This window comes from Schistocerca serialis, chromosome 2 (assembly GCF_023864345.2).
Source record: "Schistocerca serialis cubense isolate TAMUIC-IGC-003099 chromosome 2, iqSchSeri2.2, whole genome shotgun sequence".
In the NCBI taxonomy this organism is placed as follows: Eukaryota; Metazoa; Arthropoda; class Insecta; order Orthoptera; family Acrididae; genus Schistocerca; species Schistocerca serialis.
The window spans coordinates 955211407-955230825 of NC_064639.1; the positions used below are offsets into that span (position 1 = coordinate 955211407).

General features: G+C 46.0%; 1 protein-coding gene across 1 annotated transcript in view; it reads right to left on the reverse strand.

Annotated features, from left to right (window-relative positions):
• LOC126456542 (gustatory receptor for sugar taste 64a-like) overlaps nucleotides 1-19419 on the reverse strand; it is a 164830-nt gene that overhangs the window by 102661 nt on the left and 42750 nt on the right. The window contains exon 3 of the mRNA XM_050092290.1: nucleotides 5909-6094. Within this exon, the coding sequence (XP_049948247.1) occupies nucleotides 5909-6094 (186 nt within the window). The remainder of the gene's footprint in view (nucleotides 1-5908; nucleotides 6095-19419) is intronic.

Sequence of the window (19419 nt, forward strand, 5' to 3'; positions counted from 1 at the left end):
GAACACCCAATAAACACCACAGAACCACCTCCAGTCTGATCTACACCCTCACACACTGTAGGTTGAAGGTGCACTCGATGTCTTGCAAAATTGCCACTACATCACACACTACCAGTCTTTTGCGCCCTAAAACCATAAAAAAACCACTACCAGTCAATTAGTTTCTGCATTGTTTCGTTCTCCGAAGACATCAAGATTTATGTGCCATTGAGAACATTGGCCCTCTAGGAGGTGCTCGGCTTCCTGTTTTCCAGTGCATGCAGTTCCCTTCGCTCGGATGAAGACTGAGATGGACCTGCATTCACTGACATCAGACATGTCATAAAGGCACTCGCATCGGTCCTCTGCTGTCGTAGGCCATTAACGCCAGATTTCGCCGAACTGTGCTAACGGATACGTTCGGCGTACGTCCCATGTAGATTACTGCGGTTATTCCACGCATTGTGTGTGTGTGTGTGTGTGTGTGTGTGTGTGTGTGTGTGTTAGCGCAGCCGTTGCTGCTCTCGACCGTTAAGTGCAGGCCATCGGCCACTGCATTGTCCTTGGTGAGCCTGAAATTTTGTATTCTCGGCACACTTTTGACCCTGTGGATCCCGGGATCTCGGGACACTGAATTCCCTAACGATTTCCGAAATAGAATGTCTCATGTGTCTAGCTTCAATTACCATTCCACTTTCAAACTCAATTAATTCCCACTGTGCGCCAATAATCACGTCGGCTACGTGATTGATTTAACTAAGGCATTTGATTGTGTTGCTCACAAAATATTGCTCCAGAAGTTGGACCATTACGGAATACGGGGAGTAGCTCACAATTGGTTCACCTCTTACCTTAGCGACAGGCAGCAAAAGGTCATTATTCACAATGTTGATAACGGCTGTGATGTGGGGTCTGAGTGGGGTACTGTCAAATGGGGGGTGCCCCAGGGATCAGTTTTGGGGCCACTCCTGTTCCTTATTTATATAAATGATATGCCCTCTAGTATTATGGGTAACTCCAAAATATTTCTGTTTGCTGATGATACGAGCTTGGTAGTCTAAAGGATGTTGTGTGCAACATTGGCTCGGTTTCAAATAGTGCAGTACGTGACCTCAGTTCATGGCTTGTAGAAAATAAACTAACGCTAAATCACAGTAAGACTCAGTTTTTACAGTTTCTAACACACAATTCAACAAAACCTGACGTTTTAATTTCACAGAATGGGCATATGATTAGTGAAACTGAACAGTTCAAATTTCTAGGTGTTCAGATAGATAGTAAACTGTCGTGGAAAGCCCACGTGCAGTATCTTGTTCAAAGATTTAATACTGCCATTTTTACTATTCGAACGGTATCAAAAGTGAGTGATCGTTCGACACGAAAATCAGTCTACTTTGCTAATTTTCTTTCGCTATTCTCGTATGGTATTACACTCCTGGAAATTGAAATAAGAACACCGTGAATTCATTGTCCCAGGAAGGGGAAACTTTATTGACACATTCCTGGGGTCAGATGCATCACATGATCACACTGACAGAACCACAGGCACATAGACACAGGCAACAGAGCATGCACAATGTCGGCGCTAGTACAGTGTATATCCATCTTTCGCAGCAATGCAGGCTGCTATTCTCCCATGGAGACGATCGTAGAGATGCTGGATGTAGTCCTGTGGAACGGCTTGCCATGCCATTTCCACCTGGCGCCTCAGTTGGACCAGCGTTCGTGCTGGACATGCAGACCGCGTGAGACGACGCTTCATCCAGTCCCAAACATGCTCAATGGGGGACAGATCCGGAGATCTTGCTGGCCAGGGTAGTTGACTTACACCTTCTAGAGCACGTTGGGTGGCACGGGATACATGCGGACGTGCATTGTCCTGTTGGAACAGCAAGTTCCCTTGCCGGTCTAGGAATGGTAGAACGATGGGTTCGATGACGGTTTGAATGTACCGTGCACTATTCAGTGTCCCCTCGACGATCACCAGTGGTGTACGGCCAGTGTAGGAGATCGCTCCCCACACCATGATGCCGGGTGTTGGCCCTGTGTGCCTCGGTCGTATGCAGTCCTGATTGTGGCGCTCACCTGCACGGCGCCAAACACGCTTACGACCATCATTGGCACCAAGGCAGAAGCGACTCTCATCGCTGAAGAAGACACGTCTCCATTCGTCCCTCCATTCACGCCTGTCGCGACACCACTGGAGGCGGGCTGCACGATGTTGGGGCGTGAGCGGAAGACGGCCTAACGGTGTGCGGGTCCGTAGCTCAGCTTCATGGAGACGGTTGCGAATGGTCCTCGCCGATACCCCAGGAGCAACAGTGTCCCTAATTTGCTGGGAAGTGGCGGTGCGGTCCCCTACGGCACTGCGTAGGATCCTACGGTCTTGGCGTGCATCCGTGCGTCGCTGCGGTCCGGTCCCAGGTCGACGGGCACGTGCACCTTCCGCCGACCACTGGCGACAACATCGATGTACTGTGGAGACCTCACGCCCCACGTGTTGAGCAATTCGGCGGTACGTCCACCCGGCCTCCCGCATGCCCACTATACGCCCTCGCTCAAAGTCCGTCAACTGCACATACGGTTCACGTCCACGCTGTCGCGGCATGCTACCAGTGTTAAAGACTGCGATGGAGCTCCGTATGCCACGGCAAACTGGCTGACACTGACGGCGGCGGTGCACAAATGCTGCGCAGCTAGCGCCATTCGACGGCCAACACCGCGGTTCCTGGTGTGTCCGCTGTGCTGTGCGTGTGATCATTGCTTGTACAGCCCTCTCGCAGTGTCCGGAGCAAGTATGGTGGGTCTGACACACCGGTGTCAATGTGTTCTTTTTTCCATTTCCAGGAGTGTATATTTTGGGGTAACTCTTCTCATTCTAAAAGGATATTTTTGGCTCAGAAACGGGCGGTTCGGGCAGTAAGTGGTGTTAGTTCACGAACCTCTTGTCGACCTCTGTTCACGAGTCTGGGTATTTTGACATTGGCCTCGCAGTATGTATACTCCTTGTTGTCGTTTCTTATTATCAATATTAGTTTATTCCCAAGAATAAGCAGCTTACACTCGGTTAATACTCGGCAGAAATCAAACTTGCATTTGGATCGGACTTCCTTAACTCTTGTGCAAAAAGGTGTGCAGTTTACTGCTGCACCCATTTCCAATAAGCTGCCACTCGAAATCAAAAATCTTAGCAGTAATCCACGCGCTTTCAAATCGAAACTGAAGAGCTTCCTCATGGGTCACTTCTTCTATTCTGTCGAGGAGTTCCTTGAAAAATTAATCTGATTTTTATTGTATGCTGACAGCGTTTACTTAAATTTATGGACGGACTTTTGTAAGGTTCATGTACATTTACTTTTATCAGTTAATAAGTTTATGTTGTAATTTCGTATACTAACACGTTCCATGACTTTGGAGATTTGCTCCTCAAGTTGGTCCTACGGAACTTGACGAGTAAATAAATAAACCTTTTCACGTGAATCACCTGAGTAGAAACGACACCTTAGAAACACCTCCGCTAATGCACTGCCCTTTTTATACCTTGTGTACACGATTCCGCCGCCATCTGTGTAAGTGCATATCGCTATTCCATGACCACATATAATAAAATCGTGTGGAATGGTAGTGGCTGGCCTAGTTACGTTTACAAGGCCTTTGCCGGGTTTTTTTCTTTTCTTTTTTTTTTTTTTTTAGTGTGTAGTGTGGACTGAAGAGATCATCCTTGATGACTTATTCTTCTAGGATGGGATGTAAGGATAAAAGGAAAACTATTTATTACGCATTCAGTTAGGCTTGGGCACGCAATGGGTCCTTTAGCAGGCTGTCTTTGGTGATGTCTATCTCCTGTCGAGAGTGGAATGTGTCAAGGCTGTTATGTGTGACTGCTTCCTCGTGGTATGACAGATTGCCTATGGGAGGTGAAACGTTTTGACTTCGGTACTCGATACTTGTGCCATCTTGCAGGGTTTACCGTTCTTACCGATTCTAATTGTCGAACTTCGTCCCTAAGGACATCGATCTTGTCAAAAACTCGTAGAGCCTTGTCATAGACCTTCTCTTGTATGGTGGTCTCGTGGAGTGCGGTGCGGATGTCGACGTTTCTTGTCCACCATGGAGCTCCTGTGATCCATCGATAGCAAATGTTTTGCAGCGCTTGGAGTTTGTTGTAGTTGGAGACGCACGCAGTTCTCCACGAGGTGGAGCCATACAAGATTGTGGGTTCCACCGTTACCTTATACAATTGGAATTTTGTCTTAGGGTTGAGATCCTTACTCTTCAGGAACGGAATCAACGACCCGGCCATCTTCTGGGCTGCCGTCTTCTTGTCGTCAATATGTCTTCTTGTCGTCAATATGCTGCGTAAAGAGTAATTTTTTGTCAAGGTAGACACCGAGATACTTCACTCCCGGCTACCATGGGATAAATTGGTCAGCTATTTGGAGTCTGTCGTTCAGAACTGGTTTCCTCCGTGTGAACAGAACGGCTGCCGTCTTCGTCGGGTTGATCGTTATCTTATTTTGCAGCGCCAAGCATTCCATTACAGCAAGTTGCCGTTGCATCCTAGCGATTAGCTGGTCCAAGTGTCGTCCAGTTGTCAGAAAGGCCGTATCGTCCGCATAAAAACTCGCCGTAACAAGGGGGACTGTTGGGATGTCATTTATAAATAAGTTGAAAAGTAGAGGCGAAATGACAGAGCCCTGCGGAATTCCTGCGGAGATCAGTTTCATTTCGGAGTTTTTATCGTCGACTCGGACATACAGTTTCCTGTCCTGCAGAAAGCTGTCTATGAGTCTAATGTAACAATCCGCAATAGAGGTAGTGCGATGCAGTTTGACGATAAGGTTGGGCCACCACACCTTATTGTAAGCTTTTTCGATGTCAAGGAAGACACCAATCGTGAAGTGCTGCTTGTTGTATCCTTCTTGTATCCGTTCGGTGATCCGTAGAAGTTGAAGTTCGGCAGATAACTTGTCCTTGAAACCGAATTGTTCGGGTCGTATAACATCATGCGCTGTAAGCGTGTCATGGAGCCTCTGCAACAGTACTCTCTCGAGCACCTTGTCAAGGGTCGGCAAGAGGCTAATTGGCTGGTAACTGTTGGGTTCTGCTGGGTCTTTACCTGGCTTGGGTATTGGAACTACTAAAGCCGTCTTCCATGCCGTAGGAAAACATCCCTGCAGAAGGCAGCTGTTGAGAATTCGGGTAAGGCGCACAGTTGGCTTCCTGGGCAACTGTTTCAAATCGGTGTTGCTTATGGAGTCGTTGCCCGGCGCATTATTCCGAGTCTTCCGGATAATTTTACGGATCTCTGCTGGTGTGGTGAGTTGTGGGCGGCTCTGCACAGGCGCAGCACGAAGAGCAGTCCATTCTGCTGCAACGAGGGCTTCCTGTTTTTGCAGGCGGACGTCGTTCACGGGGGTCGCTGGTGTAGACATCTGTTCTTGGTAAGTCGTAGCATACAGCTCCGCCTGGGCGAGTTCGTCATAGAGGAGGCCATCTGGTCCTCTGATGGCTCGTTTAGGTGGCCGCTGGTGTCGTATGTTCTTGACTACCTGCCATTCGTTCTTGGTTCGAAGTAAGAATTCATCCGTCTTATTTCGCAGACCTGCTGTCGCCACTCGGCCACTCTCCTGTGCAGTTCTCGTGTTAAGACGTGTGTTTCTCGTCGATCGATCGGATTTCTGTAGCGGAGCCAACGTCGCCTGCTCCTGTTTCTCTGTGTCTTCAGTTCTTGGAGTAGAGGCGGGAACTCGTCGAAAGCTACTACAGGGCACACCGTGTGAGTAGTTGCCCTCCGTTTGGCTACCCTTTGCCGGTTACACTGCCTCTCAGCTATGTTTCTCAATCGTGAACACGATGGCGCTGCCGCTCTGGCCACTCGCCTAGGCGGATAGCAGGTATTGCCCGCGGCGCGCTGCAGCTGACTCACCGAGCGCGAAGCACATGAGGGAGGCGGCGGTGAGACGCAGGCGCGCGTGCAGCCCCCGGGGGCGGCCGTAGTCGGCGAGGGCGGCGTCTGCCTCCCGCCAGCGCCGCGACACCTGCGGCCACCTGGTCGCCAGCTGCAGGAACGCCGCGTTCGTCAGGAAGCCCGCGCCGTAGAACGCCACGCCACCTACCGGCACCAACACTTAACTCTCTGCACGCTAGCGGGACCAGTCACAAACGTATGAAATGTCTCGCAGTTGAGAATATGGACAACTATCATCTGTACGAGGGCGTACCTAAAAAATAAAACACCGGAATAACATTGCCGTAGTCCAGGGGTTCCCAACAAAATTTTCTCGGGGACTCCCTCATCGAGCATGATTCGTACCTTGTCATATCACAGTATCAAGTACCTAAAAAAGCCAAATTAGGAGTCTTATTATGTTTTCTATTTATGGTACTTAGAAAAAACATTGACATATTCATAACAAATTACACATTGAGGTTTAGGCTGTTGCTCAGGCCCAGTGAATGTAAAATCGATTTCCAAGCAATCAGATTTATACAGGGTGTTACAAAAAGGTACGGCCAAACTTTCAGGAAACATTCCTCACACACAAATAAAGAAAAGATGTTATGTGGACATGTGTCCAGAAACGCTCAATTTCCATGTTAGAGCTCATTTTAGTTTCGTCAGTATGTACTGTACTTCCTCGATTCACCGCCAGTTGGCCCAATTGAAGGAAGGTAATATTGACTTCGGTGCTTGTCTTGACATGCGACTCATTGCTCTACAGTAATAGCATCAAGCACATCAGTGTAGCATCAACAGGTTAGTGTTCATCACGAACGTGGTTTTGCAGTCAGTGCAATGTTTACAAATGCGGAGTTGGCAGATGCCCATTTGATGTACGGATTAGCACGGGGCAATAGCCGTGGCGCGGTACGTTTGTATCGAGACAGATTTGCAGAACGAAGGTGTCCCGACAGGAAGACGTTCGAAGCAATTGATCGGCGTCTTAGGGAGCACGGAACATTCCAGCCCATGACTCGCGACTGGGGAAGACCTAGAACGACGAGGACACCTGCAATGGACGAGGCAATTCTTCGTGCAGTTGACGATAACCCTAATGTCAGCGTCAGAGAAGTTGCTGCTGTGCAAGGTAACGTTGACCACGTCACTGTATGGAGAGTGCTACGGGAGAACCAGTTGTTTCCGTACCATGTACAACGTGTGCAGGCACTATCAGCAGCTGATTGGCCTCCACGGGCACACTTCTGCGAATGGTTCATCCAACAATGTGTCAATCCTCATTTCAGTGCAAATGTTCTCTTTACAAATGAGGCTTCATTCCAAAGTGATCAAATTGTAAATTTTCACAATCAACATGTGTGGGCTGACGAGAATCCGCACGCAATTGTGCAATCACGTCATCAACACAGATTTACTGTGAACGTTTGGACAGGCATTGTTGGTGATGTCTTGATTGGGTCCCATGTTCTTCCACCTACGCTCAGTGGAGCACGTTATCATGATTTCATGCGGGATACACTACCTGTACTGCTACAACATGTGCCTTTACAAGGACGACTCAACATGTGGTTCATGCACGATGGAGCTCCTGCACATTTCAGTCGAAGTGTTCGTACGATTCTCAACAACAGATTCGGTGACCGATGGATTGGTAGAGGCGGACCAATTCCATGGCCTCTACGCTCTCCTTACCTCAACCCTGTTGACTTTCATTTATGGGGGCATTTGAAAGCTCTTGTCTACGCAACCCCGGTACCAAGTGTAGACTCTTCGTGCTCGTATTGTGGACGGCTGTGATTCAATACTCCATTCTCCAGGGCTGCATCAGCGCATCAGGGATTCCATGCGACGGAGGGTGGATGCATGTATCCTCGCTAACGGAGGACATTTTGAACATTTCCTGTAACAAAGTGTTTGAAGTCACGCTGGTACGTTCTGTTGCTGTGTGTTTCCATTCCATGATTAATGTGATTTGAAAAGAAGTAATAAAATGAGCTCTAACATGGAAAGTAAGCGTTTCCGGACACATGTCCACATAACATATTTTCTTTTTTTGTGTGTGAGGAATGTTTCCTGAAAGTTTGGCCGTATCTTTTTGTAACATCCTGCATTTTCTAATTTTTCCAGTAAGCTTAACACTGGTCTTGGAAGGGTTAGGTTCAAGGGACGCCGACGATTTAGGTTCAATGGACACTGACAACTTCGGTTCGAGAGTCACTGACTTACTTGCTTGAACATCAAATGCATGATCTTCCTCTTCATCTGTAGGCCTTTCTCGTTTGAACGAACCACTTTTTAACCAACGGTCCATTTTTAACTACGCGAACTGTAGCTTCCGCGAAAAACAATGCTTTACAAGCACTACTGTTTTAATACGGAATACTGAATATGTAAACAACACGGTCTGTGAAAGCACTGGCAATAAATTAACAATGGCCGATTGTCGTCTGAAATGCGAGTTTCTGTGTAGTGACCGTCAGTTGTCGGTTGCAAAGAGGCAGCGCGGGCAGTCTAACGGCATACAGAAGAACTATTTGCCTCTATCTAATTCTAGTTTTGCGCTAGACTCTGCTAGTGTCAGTTGGCTCCAGGAAGACGCTAGACGCAGAAGTTAGCGTTCGCTAATGCTCTACTCATGCAGGTAGCGGAAAAAAATCTGTTCTCATACGAAATATATTTAATATATTTTTTATTCTAATAGCATCTTGCGGACCCCTCTGGCATATCTCGCGTACCCCTGGGGGTCCACGGACCACCTGTTGGGACGTAGTCCAAGCTAGTGTAGTACATATTTCTGCCGCTAGGCATGTATAGCGCAACTCATTCTCAGCTCAGTGCTGCCTGTCTTGTCGACCTGGCTTGTTCTGGTCATCTGCAGTGATTGTTTTTGCTAGCACTGTTTTGTTCGGGCATTTCGCTTTTAATGATGGCAAGTTTATGTGACCGACATGCAGCTGATGGCGACATGTCGACTGATGATAAATCTCGCTCTAGACGTCCATCAACTGCCCGAATCATCCAGAGTTTGTTCCCCCATGTCAGACTGTCAATCATGCCTTTTATTTGGAAGTTATAACAAGATTGCGTAACAGTGTTCGTCAAAAAAGACCCATTTGTGACAGCCAGGAGACTGGTTCTTGCACCGCGACAACGCACCTGCACACACAGCGCTCTCTGTTAGATAATTTTGGGCTAAAACTGGCATTGTTCTGCTGCCCGACGCATCTTACTCTCCTGACCTGGCTCCGTGCGAATTTTTCTTATTTCCACGCATGAAAAAGGGCATGAAAGAATGCCAGTTTGACAACATTGACGAAGTCAAGAAACAAAACGAGGGAGGGTCCATTTCTAAAGATAACTATAAAAAATGTTTCGAACAGTGGAAGCACCGGTGGGACTAACTTATTAGTTGTAATGGAGAGTACGTATTTTGAAGGGGGTAAGATTGTTTTGCATATAATTTGAAAATATATAGCTTTTAAAAGTAATTCCGCTTGTTTGGGTACACCCTCCTATAACAGAATGACGACAATGTAAATTTGCAGCTGGACGATGCGGCCGAGCGGTTCTAGGCGCTTCAGTCTGGAACCGCGCGACTGCTACCATAGCAGGTTCGAATCCTGCGTCGTGCATGAATGTGTGTGATGTCCTTAGGTTAGTTAGGTTTAAGTAGTTCTAAGTTCTAGGTGATTGGTGACCTCAGATGTTAAGTTCCATAATGCTCAGAGCCATTTGAACCATTTGAATTTGTAAATTTGTGCCAGACCGGAACTCGAACCCGGATTTCCCACTTATCGCGAGCAGTCGCCTTACCATATAGGTATCTGAGCACGATTCACGGCCAGACCATAAACTTCGACATGTCATCAAACATATGTCTATAACCTACCCTCGTACATCCATTATGTTTATCACCGTAGAGGGGAGACATTTTACCTGAAAGTTGCTTGCCCGGTGTCGACAGATAAATACGACGTCCACTATGCTTATGTGAACTCACAAATTTGGTTTCTCGGAAGCCGAGTTCCCGAAAGCGCCTTTTTTTGTGCCCATGCATCTATCTCAGTACTGGAATATCACATTACAATTCCTTTTCACAATTTAGAGCACAAGTAGCCAACCTTTCCTTACCTATTGGCGACATTTGTCGCTTCGTGGCAGTAAAACTTTCTAACCGCCCACCGGTTCCACAGTAATGTTGATTTACAGGGTGGGGCAAATAAAAGTGGCCCGTAGAACAGAGTTCCAGGCTATATAGAACTACAGCAGAGGAAAGGTAGCTACTAAGAAGCTGGACTGCTGGAACTGCTGCAGTCTCATCCGAAACGTTCTGCTGCAATTCTTGAAGACTATGAAGGTTGCTGTATCGCAACACCTTAGACTTGAGGGCTCCCCACGCAAAGTAATATAACACTGGCCAGCTAGGGCCGTGACCAGACTCACCTCTGCTAACAACTCCATCAGGCCTGAAAGTTGCGTAAATGTGCTCCAAGGTTCTGCCGGGTGTAAGGGCAGTTGCTCCATCCTGTTGGAAGTAACTGTAGGTCGTTTCCTCCTCCGTTAATTCTGCCATAAATGGTTTCAAAATGTTGGCAATGTAACGCGCCAAAATCAACGTCTGATGAAAGAAGATGGGACCAGTAGACCCTAATGCGGCTTGCAGACAGTGCGCACCAAACCCCAACTTTTGATAACGCAGTGGTGTTTCGTGGAAGTTACGCAGATTCTCTGTTGCCCAGAACCTGTGATTCAGTGAGCTGACATAACCACTCAGGTGAAACCAGGCTTCATCAGACACAGAGAACAGTTCCATGTCCAATTCTTCCTTTGCCATCTCAGTGAACAGCCACTCACGAATGTGGAGGCGCTGAGGAGCATCTGCTGGTTTAAATGCATGAAAATTGGACACTCGGTAGGGATGCATGTGTAGGTCCAGCTGAAGTATTCGTCCGCATGATCGACGTGATATGCCCGTGTCTTGCGACAGGTGTTGGGTTGATTTGATAGGACTCTTACGCATTTTCTGGTGACTGCAGCCACATTTTCTGGTGTGCGGGCACGTTTCGAAATGTTTTTTGACTTGTTCAAAACAGACCCCGTCTGAGCCCATTTTCGGACAGAGCGTCGCTTAACACTTTTTGCTCGCACTTTGACACCATTATACTTCTCAGCAAACTACCTACCACACCGTTTGCACGACATTGTTGTCACGTAACTTTACACATCGAACACCCGCTGCTCCACTGTGAGTACCATCGTCCCCTTTTCACTGCTCCACTCACAATGACGCAGCCCGCTCTACGTTCTGAGATCACAGGGTGTTTTTATATGGGTACTTACACGTCCAATCCCACACATAAAAAAACAATTTTGCTTCACCTCGGTTCCGAGAGTTCCGGACCCTGTACAGAAAATTGGAGTAGAGATCAACATAAACATCATGTCCACCCTTTTTATTGCTCATGAAAACCACACATTGCATGTTGTACCACCATACAGAGGTGGTGGTCCAGATTGCTGTACACACCGGTACCTATAATACCCAGTAGCACGTTCTCTTGCATTGATGCATGCCTGTATTCGTCGTGGCATACTATCCACAAGTTCATCAAGGCACTGTTGGTCCAGATTGTCCCACTCCTCAACGGCGGTTCGGCGTAGATTCCTCAGATTCGTTGGTGGGTCACGTCGTTCATAAATAGTCCTTTTAAATCTATTCCAGGCATATTCGATAGGGTTCATGTCTGGAGAACATGCTGGCCACTCTAGTCGAGCGATGTCGCTGTCCTGGAGGAAGTCATTGGTTGGTTGGTTGGTTTCGGGGAAGGAGACCAGACTGCGAGGTCATCGGTCTCATCGGATTAGGGAAGGATGGGGAAGGAATTCGGCCGTGCCCTTTCAGAGGAACCATCCCGGCATTTGCCTGGAGTGATTTAGGGAAATCACGGAAAACCTAAATCAGGATGGCCGGACGCGGGATTGAACCGTCGTCCTCCCGAATGCGAGTCCAGTGTCTAACCACTGCGCTACCTCGCTCGGTGGGAAGTCATTCACAAGATGTGCACCACGGGGACTGTCGTTCATGAAGACGAATGACTCGCCAATATGCGGCCGATATGACGTATTGTCAGTTGGAGGATGGCATTCACATACTGTACAGCCGTTAGGGTGCCTTCCACGACAACCAGCGGCGTACGTCGGCCCCACATAATGCCTCCCCAAAACAGCAGCGAACCTCCACCGTGCTGCTCTCGCTGGTCAGTGTGTCTAAAGCGTTCAGCCTGACTGGGTTGCCTCCAAACACGTCTCAGACGATTGTCTGGTTGAAGGCATATGCGACACTCATCGGTGAAGAGAACGTGATGCCAACCCTGAACGGTCCATTCGGCATGTTGCTGGGCCCATCTGTACCGCGCTGCATGGTGTCGTGGTTGCAAAGATGAACCTCGCCATGGACGTCGGGAGTGAAGTTGCGCATCATGCAGCCTACTGCGCACAGTTTGAGTCGTAACACGTCCTGTGGCTGCAGGGAAAGCATTATTTAACATGGTGGCGTTGCTGTCAGGATTCCTCCGAGCCATAATTCGTAGGCAGCGGTCATCTAGGGGACTGATGACATCAGGTTTTTACTCCCATAGTGCTTGGAGCCATTAGAACCATGCATGGTTGTTTACGTCTTTGGGCGGGTTTAGTGACATCTTCGAACAGTCAAAGGGACTGTTTCTGTGATACAGTATCCACAGTCAACGTCTATCTTCAGCAGTTCTGGGAAGCGGGGTAATGCAAAACTTTTTTTGATGTATGCCTATCCACTCGTCCTGGCCCCTTTTGTTTGTCCTTCCCAGTATAGGGCTTTACTTCACATTGTATAATTTATAAAGAAGGGTTCCTGAAAATTATACAATGAAAAACCAAAGAAACTGGTACACCTGCCTAATATCCTCTGTAAGGCCCCCCGCGAGCAGGCATAAGTGCCGCAAAACGACGTGGCATGTACTCGACTAATGTCTGAAGTAGTGCTGGAGGGAACTGACACCATGAATCCCGCAGGGCCGCCCGTAAATCCGTAAGAGTACGGGGAGGGGAGGCTGGAGGGGGGGGGGGGGGGGGAGGGTGTGGATATCTCTTCTGAGCAACACGTTGCAAGGCATCCCACATATGCTCAATAATGTTCACGTCTGGGCTGTTCGGTGGCCAGTGGAAGTGTTTAAACTCGGAAGAGTATTCCTGAAGCCACTCTGTAGCAATTCTGGGCGTGTGGTGCGTCGCATTGCTGGAATTTCTCAAGTCCGTCGGAATGCAAATGGACAGGAATGGGTGCAGGTGATCAGACAGTATGTTTACTTACGTCTCACTTGCCAGTATCGTATCTAGACGTATCAGGGATCCTATATCACTACAACTGCACATGCCCCACACCATTACAGAGCCTCCACCAGCTTAAACACTCCCCTACTGACATGCAAGGTCAATGGATTCATGAGATTGTCTCCATACCCGCACACGTCCATCCGCTCGATGCATTAGAAAAGAGACTCGTCAGACCATGCAACATGTTTCCAGTCATCGACGGCCCAATGTTGGTGTTGACGGGCCCTGGGGAGGTGTAAAGTTTCGTGTCTTGTACTCATCAAGGATACAGGAATGGTCAGTCGGTTCCGGAAACCCTTTGAATGGTTCGCACGCTGACACTCGTTGATGGCCTTGCCCTGAAATCTGCAGCAATTTGTGAAAGGGTTGCACTTCTGTCACGTTGAACGATTCTCTTCAGTCTTCTTTGGTCCCGTTCTTGCAAGATTTTTTTTTCCGGCAGCATCTATGTCAGAGATTTGATGTTTTTCCTGTAATTCATGATACACTCGTGAAATTATCGTACGGGAAAATCCCCACTTCATCACTATCTCGGAGATGCTATGTCCCATCGGTCGTGACCCGACCATAACATCACGTATATGTACATGGATACTCTGCAGATCACATTTAAGTAACTGGCAGAGGGTTCATCGAACTGCCTTCACAATTCTCTATTATTCCAATCTTGTATAGCGCGCGGAAAGAACGAACACCTATATCCTTCAATATGAGCTCTGATTTCCCTTACTTTATCATGGTGATCGTTTCTCGTATGTAGGTTGGCGTCAACTAAATATTTTCGCATTCGGAGGAGAACGTTGGTGGTTGGAATTTCGTGAGAAGATTCCTCCGAAACGAAAAATGCCTTTGTTTGATGTCCATCCCGAATCCTGTATCATTTCAGTGACACTCTCTCCCCTATTTCACGATAATACAAAACGTACTGCCCTTCTTTGAACTTTTTCGATGTACTCCGTCCATCATATCTGGTAAGCATCCCACTCCGCGTAACAGTATTCTAAAAGAGGACGATCAAGTGTAGTGTAGGAAGTCTCTTTAGTAGATCTGTTACATTTTCTAAGTGTCCTGCCAATAAAACGCAATCTTTGGTTAGCCTGCCCCATAGCATTTTCTACGTGTTTCTTCAATTTAAGTTGATCGTAATTGTAATTTTTGTGTATTTAGTAGCATTTACGACCTTCGGATTTGACTGATTTATCCTGTAACCGAAGTTTAACGGATTCTTTTTAGCACTCATGTGGATGACCTCACACTTTCATTATTTTGGGTCAATCGCCAATTTTCGCACCAGACACACATCTTTTCTAAATCTTTTGCAATTTGTTTTGATCTTCTGATAACTTTGCTAGTCGATAAACGACAGCGTTATCTGCAAACAACCTAAGACGGCTGCTCAGATTGTCTCCCAAATCGTTTATGTAGATAAGGAACAGCGAAGAGCCTATAACAGTACCTTGGGGAACGGTAGAAATCATTTATGTTTTACTAGACGACTTTCCATCAATTACTACGAACTGTGACCTCTCTGACAGGAAGTAACGAATCAGTCACATAACTGAGACGATATGCCATAAGCACGCAATGTCACTACAAGCCGCTTGTGTGGTACAGTGTCAAAAAGCCTTCCGGAAATCCAGAAATACGGAATCAATTTGAAATCCCTTGTCAATAGCACTCATCACTTCATGCGAGTAAAGAACTAGTTATGTTTAACAAGAACGATGCTTTCGAAATCCGTGTTGACTGTGTGTCAATAGACCGTTTTCTTCGAGGTAATCCATAATTTTCGAACACAATATATGTTCCAAAATCCTGCTGCAGTTCGACGTAAATGATATGAACCCTTAATTTTGTGGATTACTCCCCTATCTTTCTTGAATATTGGTGTGACTTATGCAACTTTCCAGCCTTTGGGTACGGATCTTTCGTCGAGCGATCGGTTGTATACGATTGTTAAATATGGAGCTATTGTATCAGCATACTCTGAAAGGATCCAACTGGTATACAATATTGACCGGAAGGCTTGTTTTTGTTAAGTGATTTAAGTTGCTCCACTAGTCCGAGGATATCTATTTCTACGTTACTCATGTTGGCAGCTGTTCTTGATTCGAATTCAGGGATATTTAGTTCACCTTCTTTGGTGAAGAAATTTCGGAAGGCTGTGTTTAGTAACTCTTCTTTGGCAGCACTGTTTTCGACAGTATCTCCATTGCTATAGCACAGAGAAGGCATTGATTGTGTCTTGCAGCTAGTACACTTCACATACGACCAGAAGCTCTTTGGATTTAATGTAGGTTGATTCTTACAGAGAAGAAGACAGCAACCAGCCACTATTAATAATGCTATTTATTTAAGTGATTATCGCCGTAACCGGTTTCGAACTGACAAGTTCATCATCAGACGGCTGTTCAGAATATTCACAAGATGCACTTTACATAATCGTCAGTTTTCGATTTTTATTTTCCCACTGTAGCTAAATGTTCTTGGTGTGTTGGTGCCATGAAAACAATGTTAGAAGCGCCCTATGTGAATATAACTAACCTCCAAACGCTGTAATACAGAGTAAACAAATATGTGAGGTTAAGTGGTTATAGTAATCGAAAATTATGCGAAATTTTGTTGCGAAGTTGCAGGATTGTATTTTTGCAATAAGAACTTGTCAGGTTTCGAAACAAAGGTGATACTCACTTAAATCTTGATATCTTGCCATTGTAATAACCGATCTAACCACTGCGCCAGACACTTACTGTCTCATATAGGCGTTGCCGGCCGCAGCGCCGTATTCTGCCTGTTTACGTATATCTGTATTTGGATACGCATGCCTATACCAGTTTCTTTGACGCTTCAGAGTATAATATATTAATAGTTACTTACCAAATAGTTTATATTAAAATTTCACGAAAACCCAATGATAATGTTTTCAATAGTCCTACTTTCTACCATTCACAAAGAAAGCTGGAGAGCCCACTAGAGGGCGTTAGGGACCAGGTTGACTGCCACGGATTCAGAGTAGACATTAGTTTAAGTCGTACCCCGGTACAAAGTTGCATAGGCTTAACAAAGGACAGATTCCGACCTGAAACGAATTTTACAGCCACAATTTATAGAAAAGAGTAAACAAGACGAAAATGTAACACAGGGCACACAGAGGTAGTACGCTAAAGAGCTCCTCCATGTTCGTGTCTTATGGTATCGCGGCACTCTCAGGATGATGGTATGAATTAGTGAATGGTCACTGCCTTTGATTTTGGATGTCCCTGACCATTCTTCTTGCAAGTCCCATGACGGTAAGAAAGGACAAATCGCTGTTGGTACACAGTTGGGATAATCCCACTTCAATCCATATTAAAGACTACATACCTAATTTAGCAATAATTTTACATGTCCTATAAGAACTGTTTCAAAAGCTGCGGATACAGAATTGAATATTTAGCAAGTTCCAAAGTACCATCTAGATAGAACATGAGAGCAGAGTATAAGAATCAGATTTGGGTATTACAGCCATAGGTATAGTTACGGCAGAACTCAGGCATGTATGTGTGTATTGAAGATACATAGTGACATCATTTATAGGCCAAGCACTCTATATCCTGATGAGTACCATGTCTAAATATAGTCACTTAATTGCGGTTTGGGAGGGAGCTATAGCGGTATGTTGGCACTCTTTACAGACTCGTACAGCATTTTATTCGTTGCTATCGTTGGGTGTTAGCAAGCCCGAAGATTACTTGCAAGTACGTTTATGTGATAAGTCTTCCGAGGACATTATAGAAATACGTGGTTTGGATCTTGTACCTCTCCGCAAACACAGAGTGTTGACGCTTAAGTCGATCCGATAGAGGTGTTCGTTGAACGTTCAGTGATAAAATTTCAAGGGACCGACGACCTCAGCAGTTTGGCCCTTATGAATTCACACAAATTTGAACATTTGAACACATTAAATTTCAGCCGTGCTGTAACTGTCATGAAGTTCCTCTACGTTTGTGTCTTACTATAACATGGTACTCTTGGAATCGTGGGATGAGTTAGAGCATAGTAATGGACTTTCATTTGGGGTGTTCTCTAACACTCTTCTTGCCAGTCGGATGACAACCCCAGAAGGCGTTTTTGGTCGATGAAATAAACACTCCAATAGCGATTCGGGCAATGTGGATTTGCTGGCCGGAATGATCTTCCATAACGGTTCTTTGCACATAAAAGTTAGCGAAATAGTGAAGCTACTCAAACTGCTACCTCCTTCAGTGTGCTGATGACACCGCATTCGTGGCGCTGTCCACTATAGTCCAAAAATACCAACGATCCCTCCAAATACGTCTCAGTCAGTTTACCCGCTTGTGCAGCCATTAGCTCCCTAATATCGACCCCTACAAAACCCAGACAATAACTGTAGGCAGAACCGTGCGGCGCTTACGCTTCCACGACTTCTACCTCACCATTTACAACTCTCCTATCCAGTTACCCAAAACATTAAAATATCTTGGGCTAACCCTCTACACCATGGCTGCCATCATTTGAAAATGGTTTCGGGGGAGATTATCAACATCTGAGGATTATTTTAGGGGAGATTTATTAGCAATAAATTTCAGCGGCACAACTAAATCGCATTTCCTAACCACTACTCCTCAGAATATTTATTGTTAATAAGCAATATGTCTCTTTTTCCAACCAAATGCTCAGTCTATGGTAACCTAAAAGAAACGATTTATTTTTTATGACCTATAATAAGTAACACAAATATAATCAAAATAAAATTTAACAATTTGCACATATATACGAAGGTGAGTCAAATGAAAACCTTAAATTTGTAATAACAAATCGAAATTTCGGGCCGTTAATCTCTAAGTTGGTAAGCGTGCTACAAACAGCGTGCAGAATGGCCAGTAGGTGGCAGCATAGTGCAGATCCACGCATACCGTCGCAGTATCAGTATAAAGATGGCCGCCCCATCTGCGACTTGCACCAAGGAAGAACAGCGTTCTGTTATTCGGTTTTTGCGTAGTGAAGCTATGAAACCTATTGAAATTCATCGACGAATCAAGGTTCACTACGGTGATGCATGTTTGTCACTGCAGCAAGTCTACGAATGATGTAGGAATTTCGCAAATGGTGTGACTTCAGTGGAAGATGCTCCTCGTCCAGGTCAGGCACAACGAATTGTGACTCCATAGAACATTGCAGCAGTTGAAGCCATAGTGAAGGAAAACCGCCGAGTGACAATGAATAACATTGCAGCATGTTTACAGATTAGTCATGGGTCAGCACACCACATTGTGCATGATGTGCTCCAGTTTCACAAAGTGTCTGCAAGATGGGTGGCGCGGCAGCTGACTCCTGAAATGAGAGAACGAAGTGTTGATGCTTGTGAAGAACTTCTTCGGCGCTTTGAACGAGAAGGTGATGGTTTCCTTGTAAGAATCGTTACTAGGGACGAAACCTGGGTTCACTTCCGCCAACCGGAAACGAAGAGAGCAAGCAAGTAATGGAGCCATTCCTCATTACCAAAACCAAAGAAGTTTCGAACAGATCCATCCGCAGGGAAGGTTATGCTGACTCTCTTTTGGAACGAAAAAGGAGTTATTTTGGAGCGCTAGACTAGAGGGACCACTGTCACCAGTGCATCATACACAGATCTCCTAAAAATCATCTGCGGCCTGTAATCAGATCAAAGCGACGTGGATTGCTGTCAGCAGGTGTCCTTTTGCAACATGACAATGCAAGGCCCCATACTGCCCGTACAACAGTTGCAACAATCACAGACCTGCATTTTAAGTGTCTTCCTCATCCACCATACTCGCCACACCTTGCCCCAAGTGATTTCCATACGTTTGGACCACTCAAAGACGCAATGGGAGGAAAGAAGTTCCGTTCTGATGAAGAGTTACGCCACGCGGTGCATGAGTGGTTGCGCGGACTTCCAAAAGAATTTTTTCTAAAGGAATTTATGCACTTTGTAAACGCTGGAGGAGTTGCATTGAGCGTGGGGAGGATTATGTTGAAAAGTGATACAGCTTTGTACCACTTCTGCACAATAAATAATATTTTAAAAAAAATTTAAGTTTTTCATTTGACTCACTCTCGTATTATGCTTACTGTACAAATGTTTA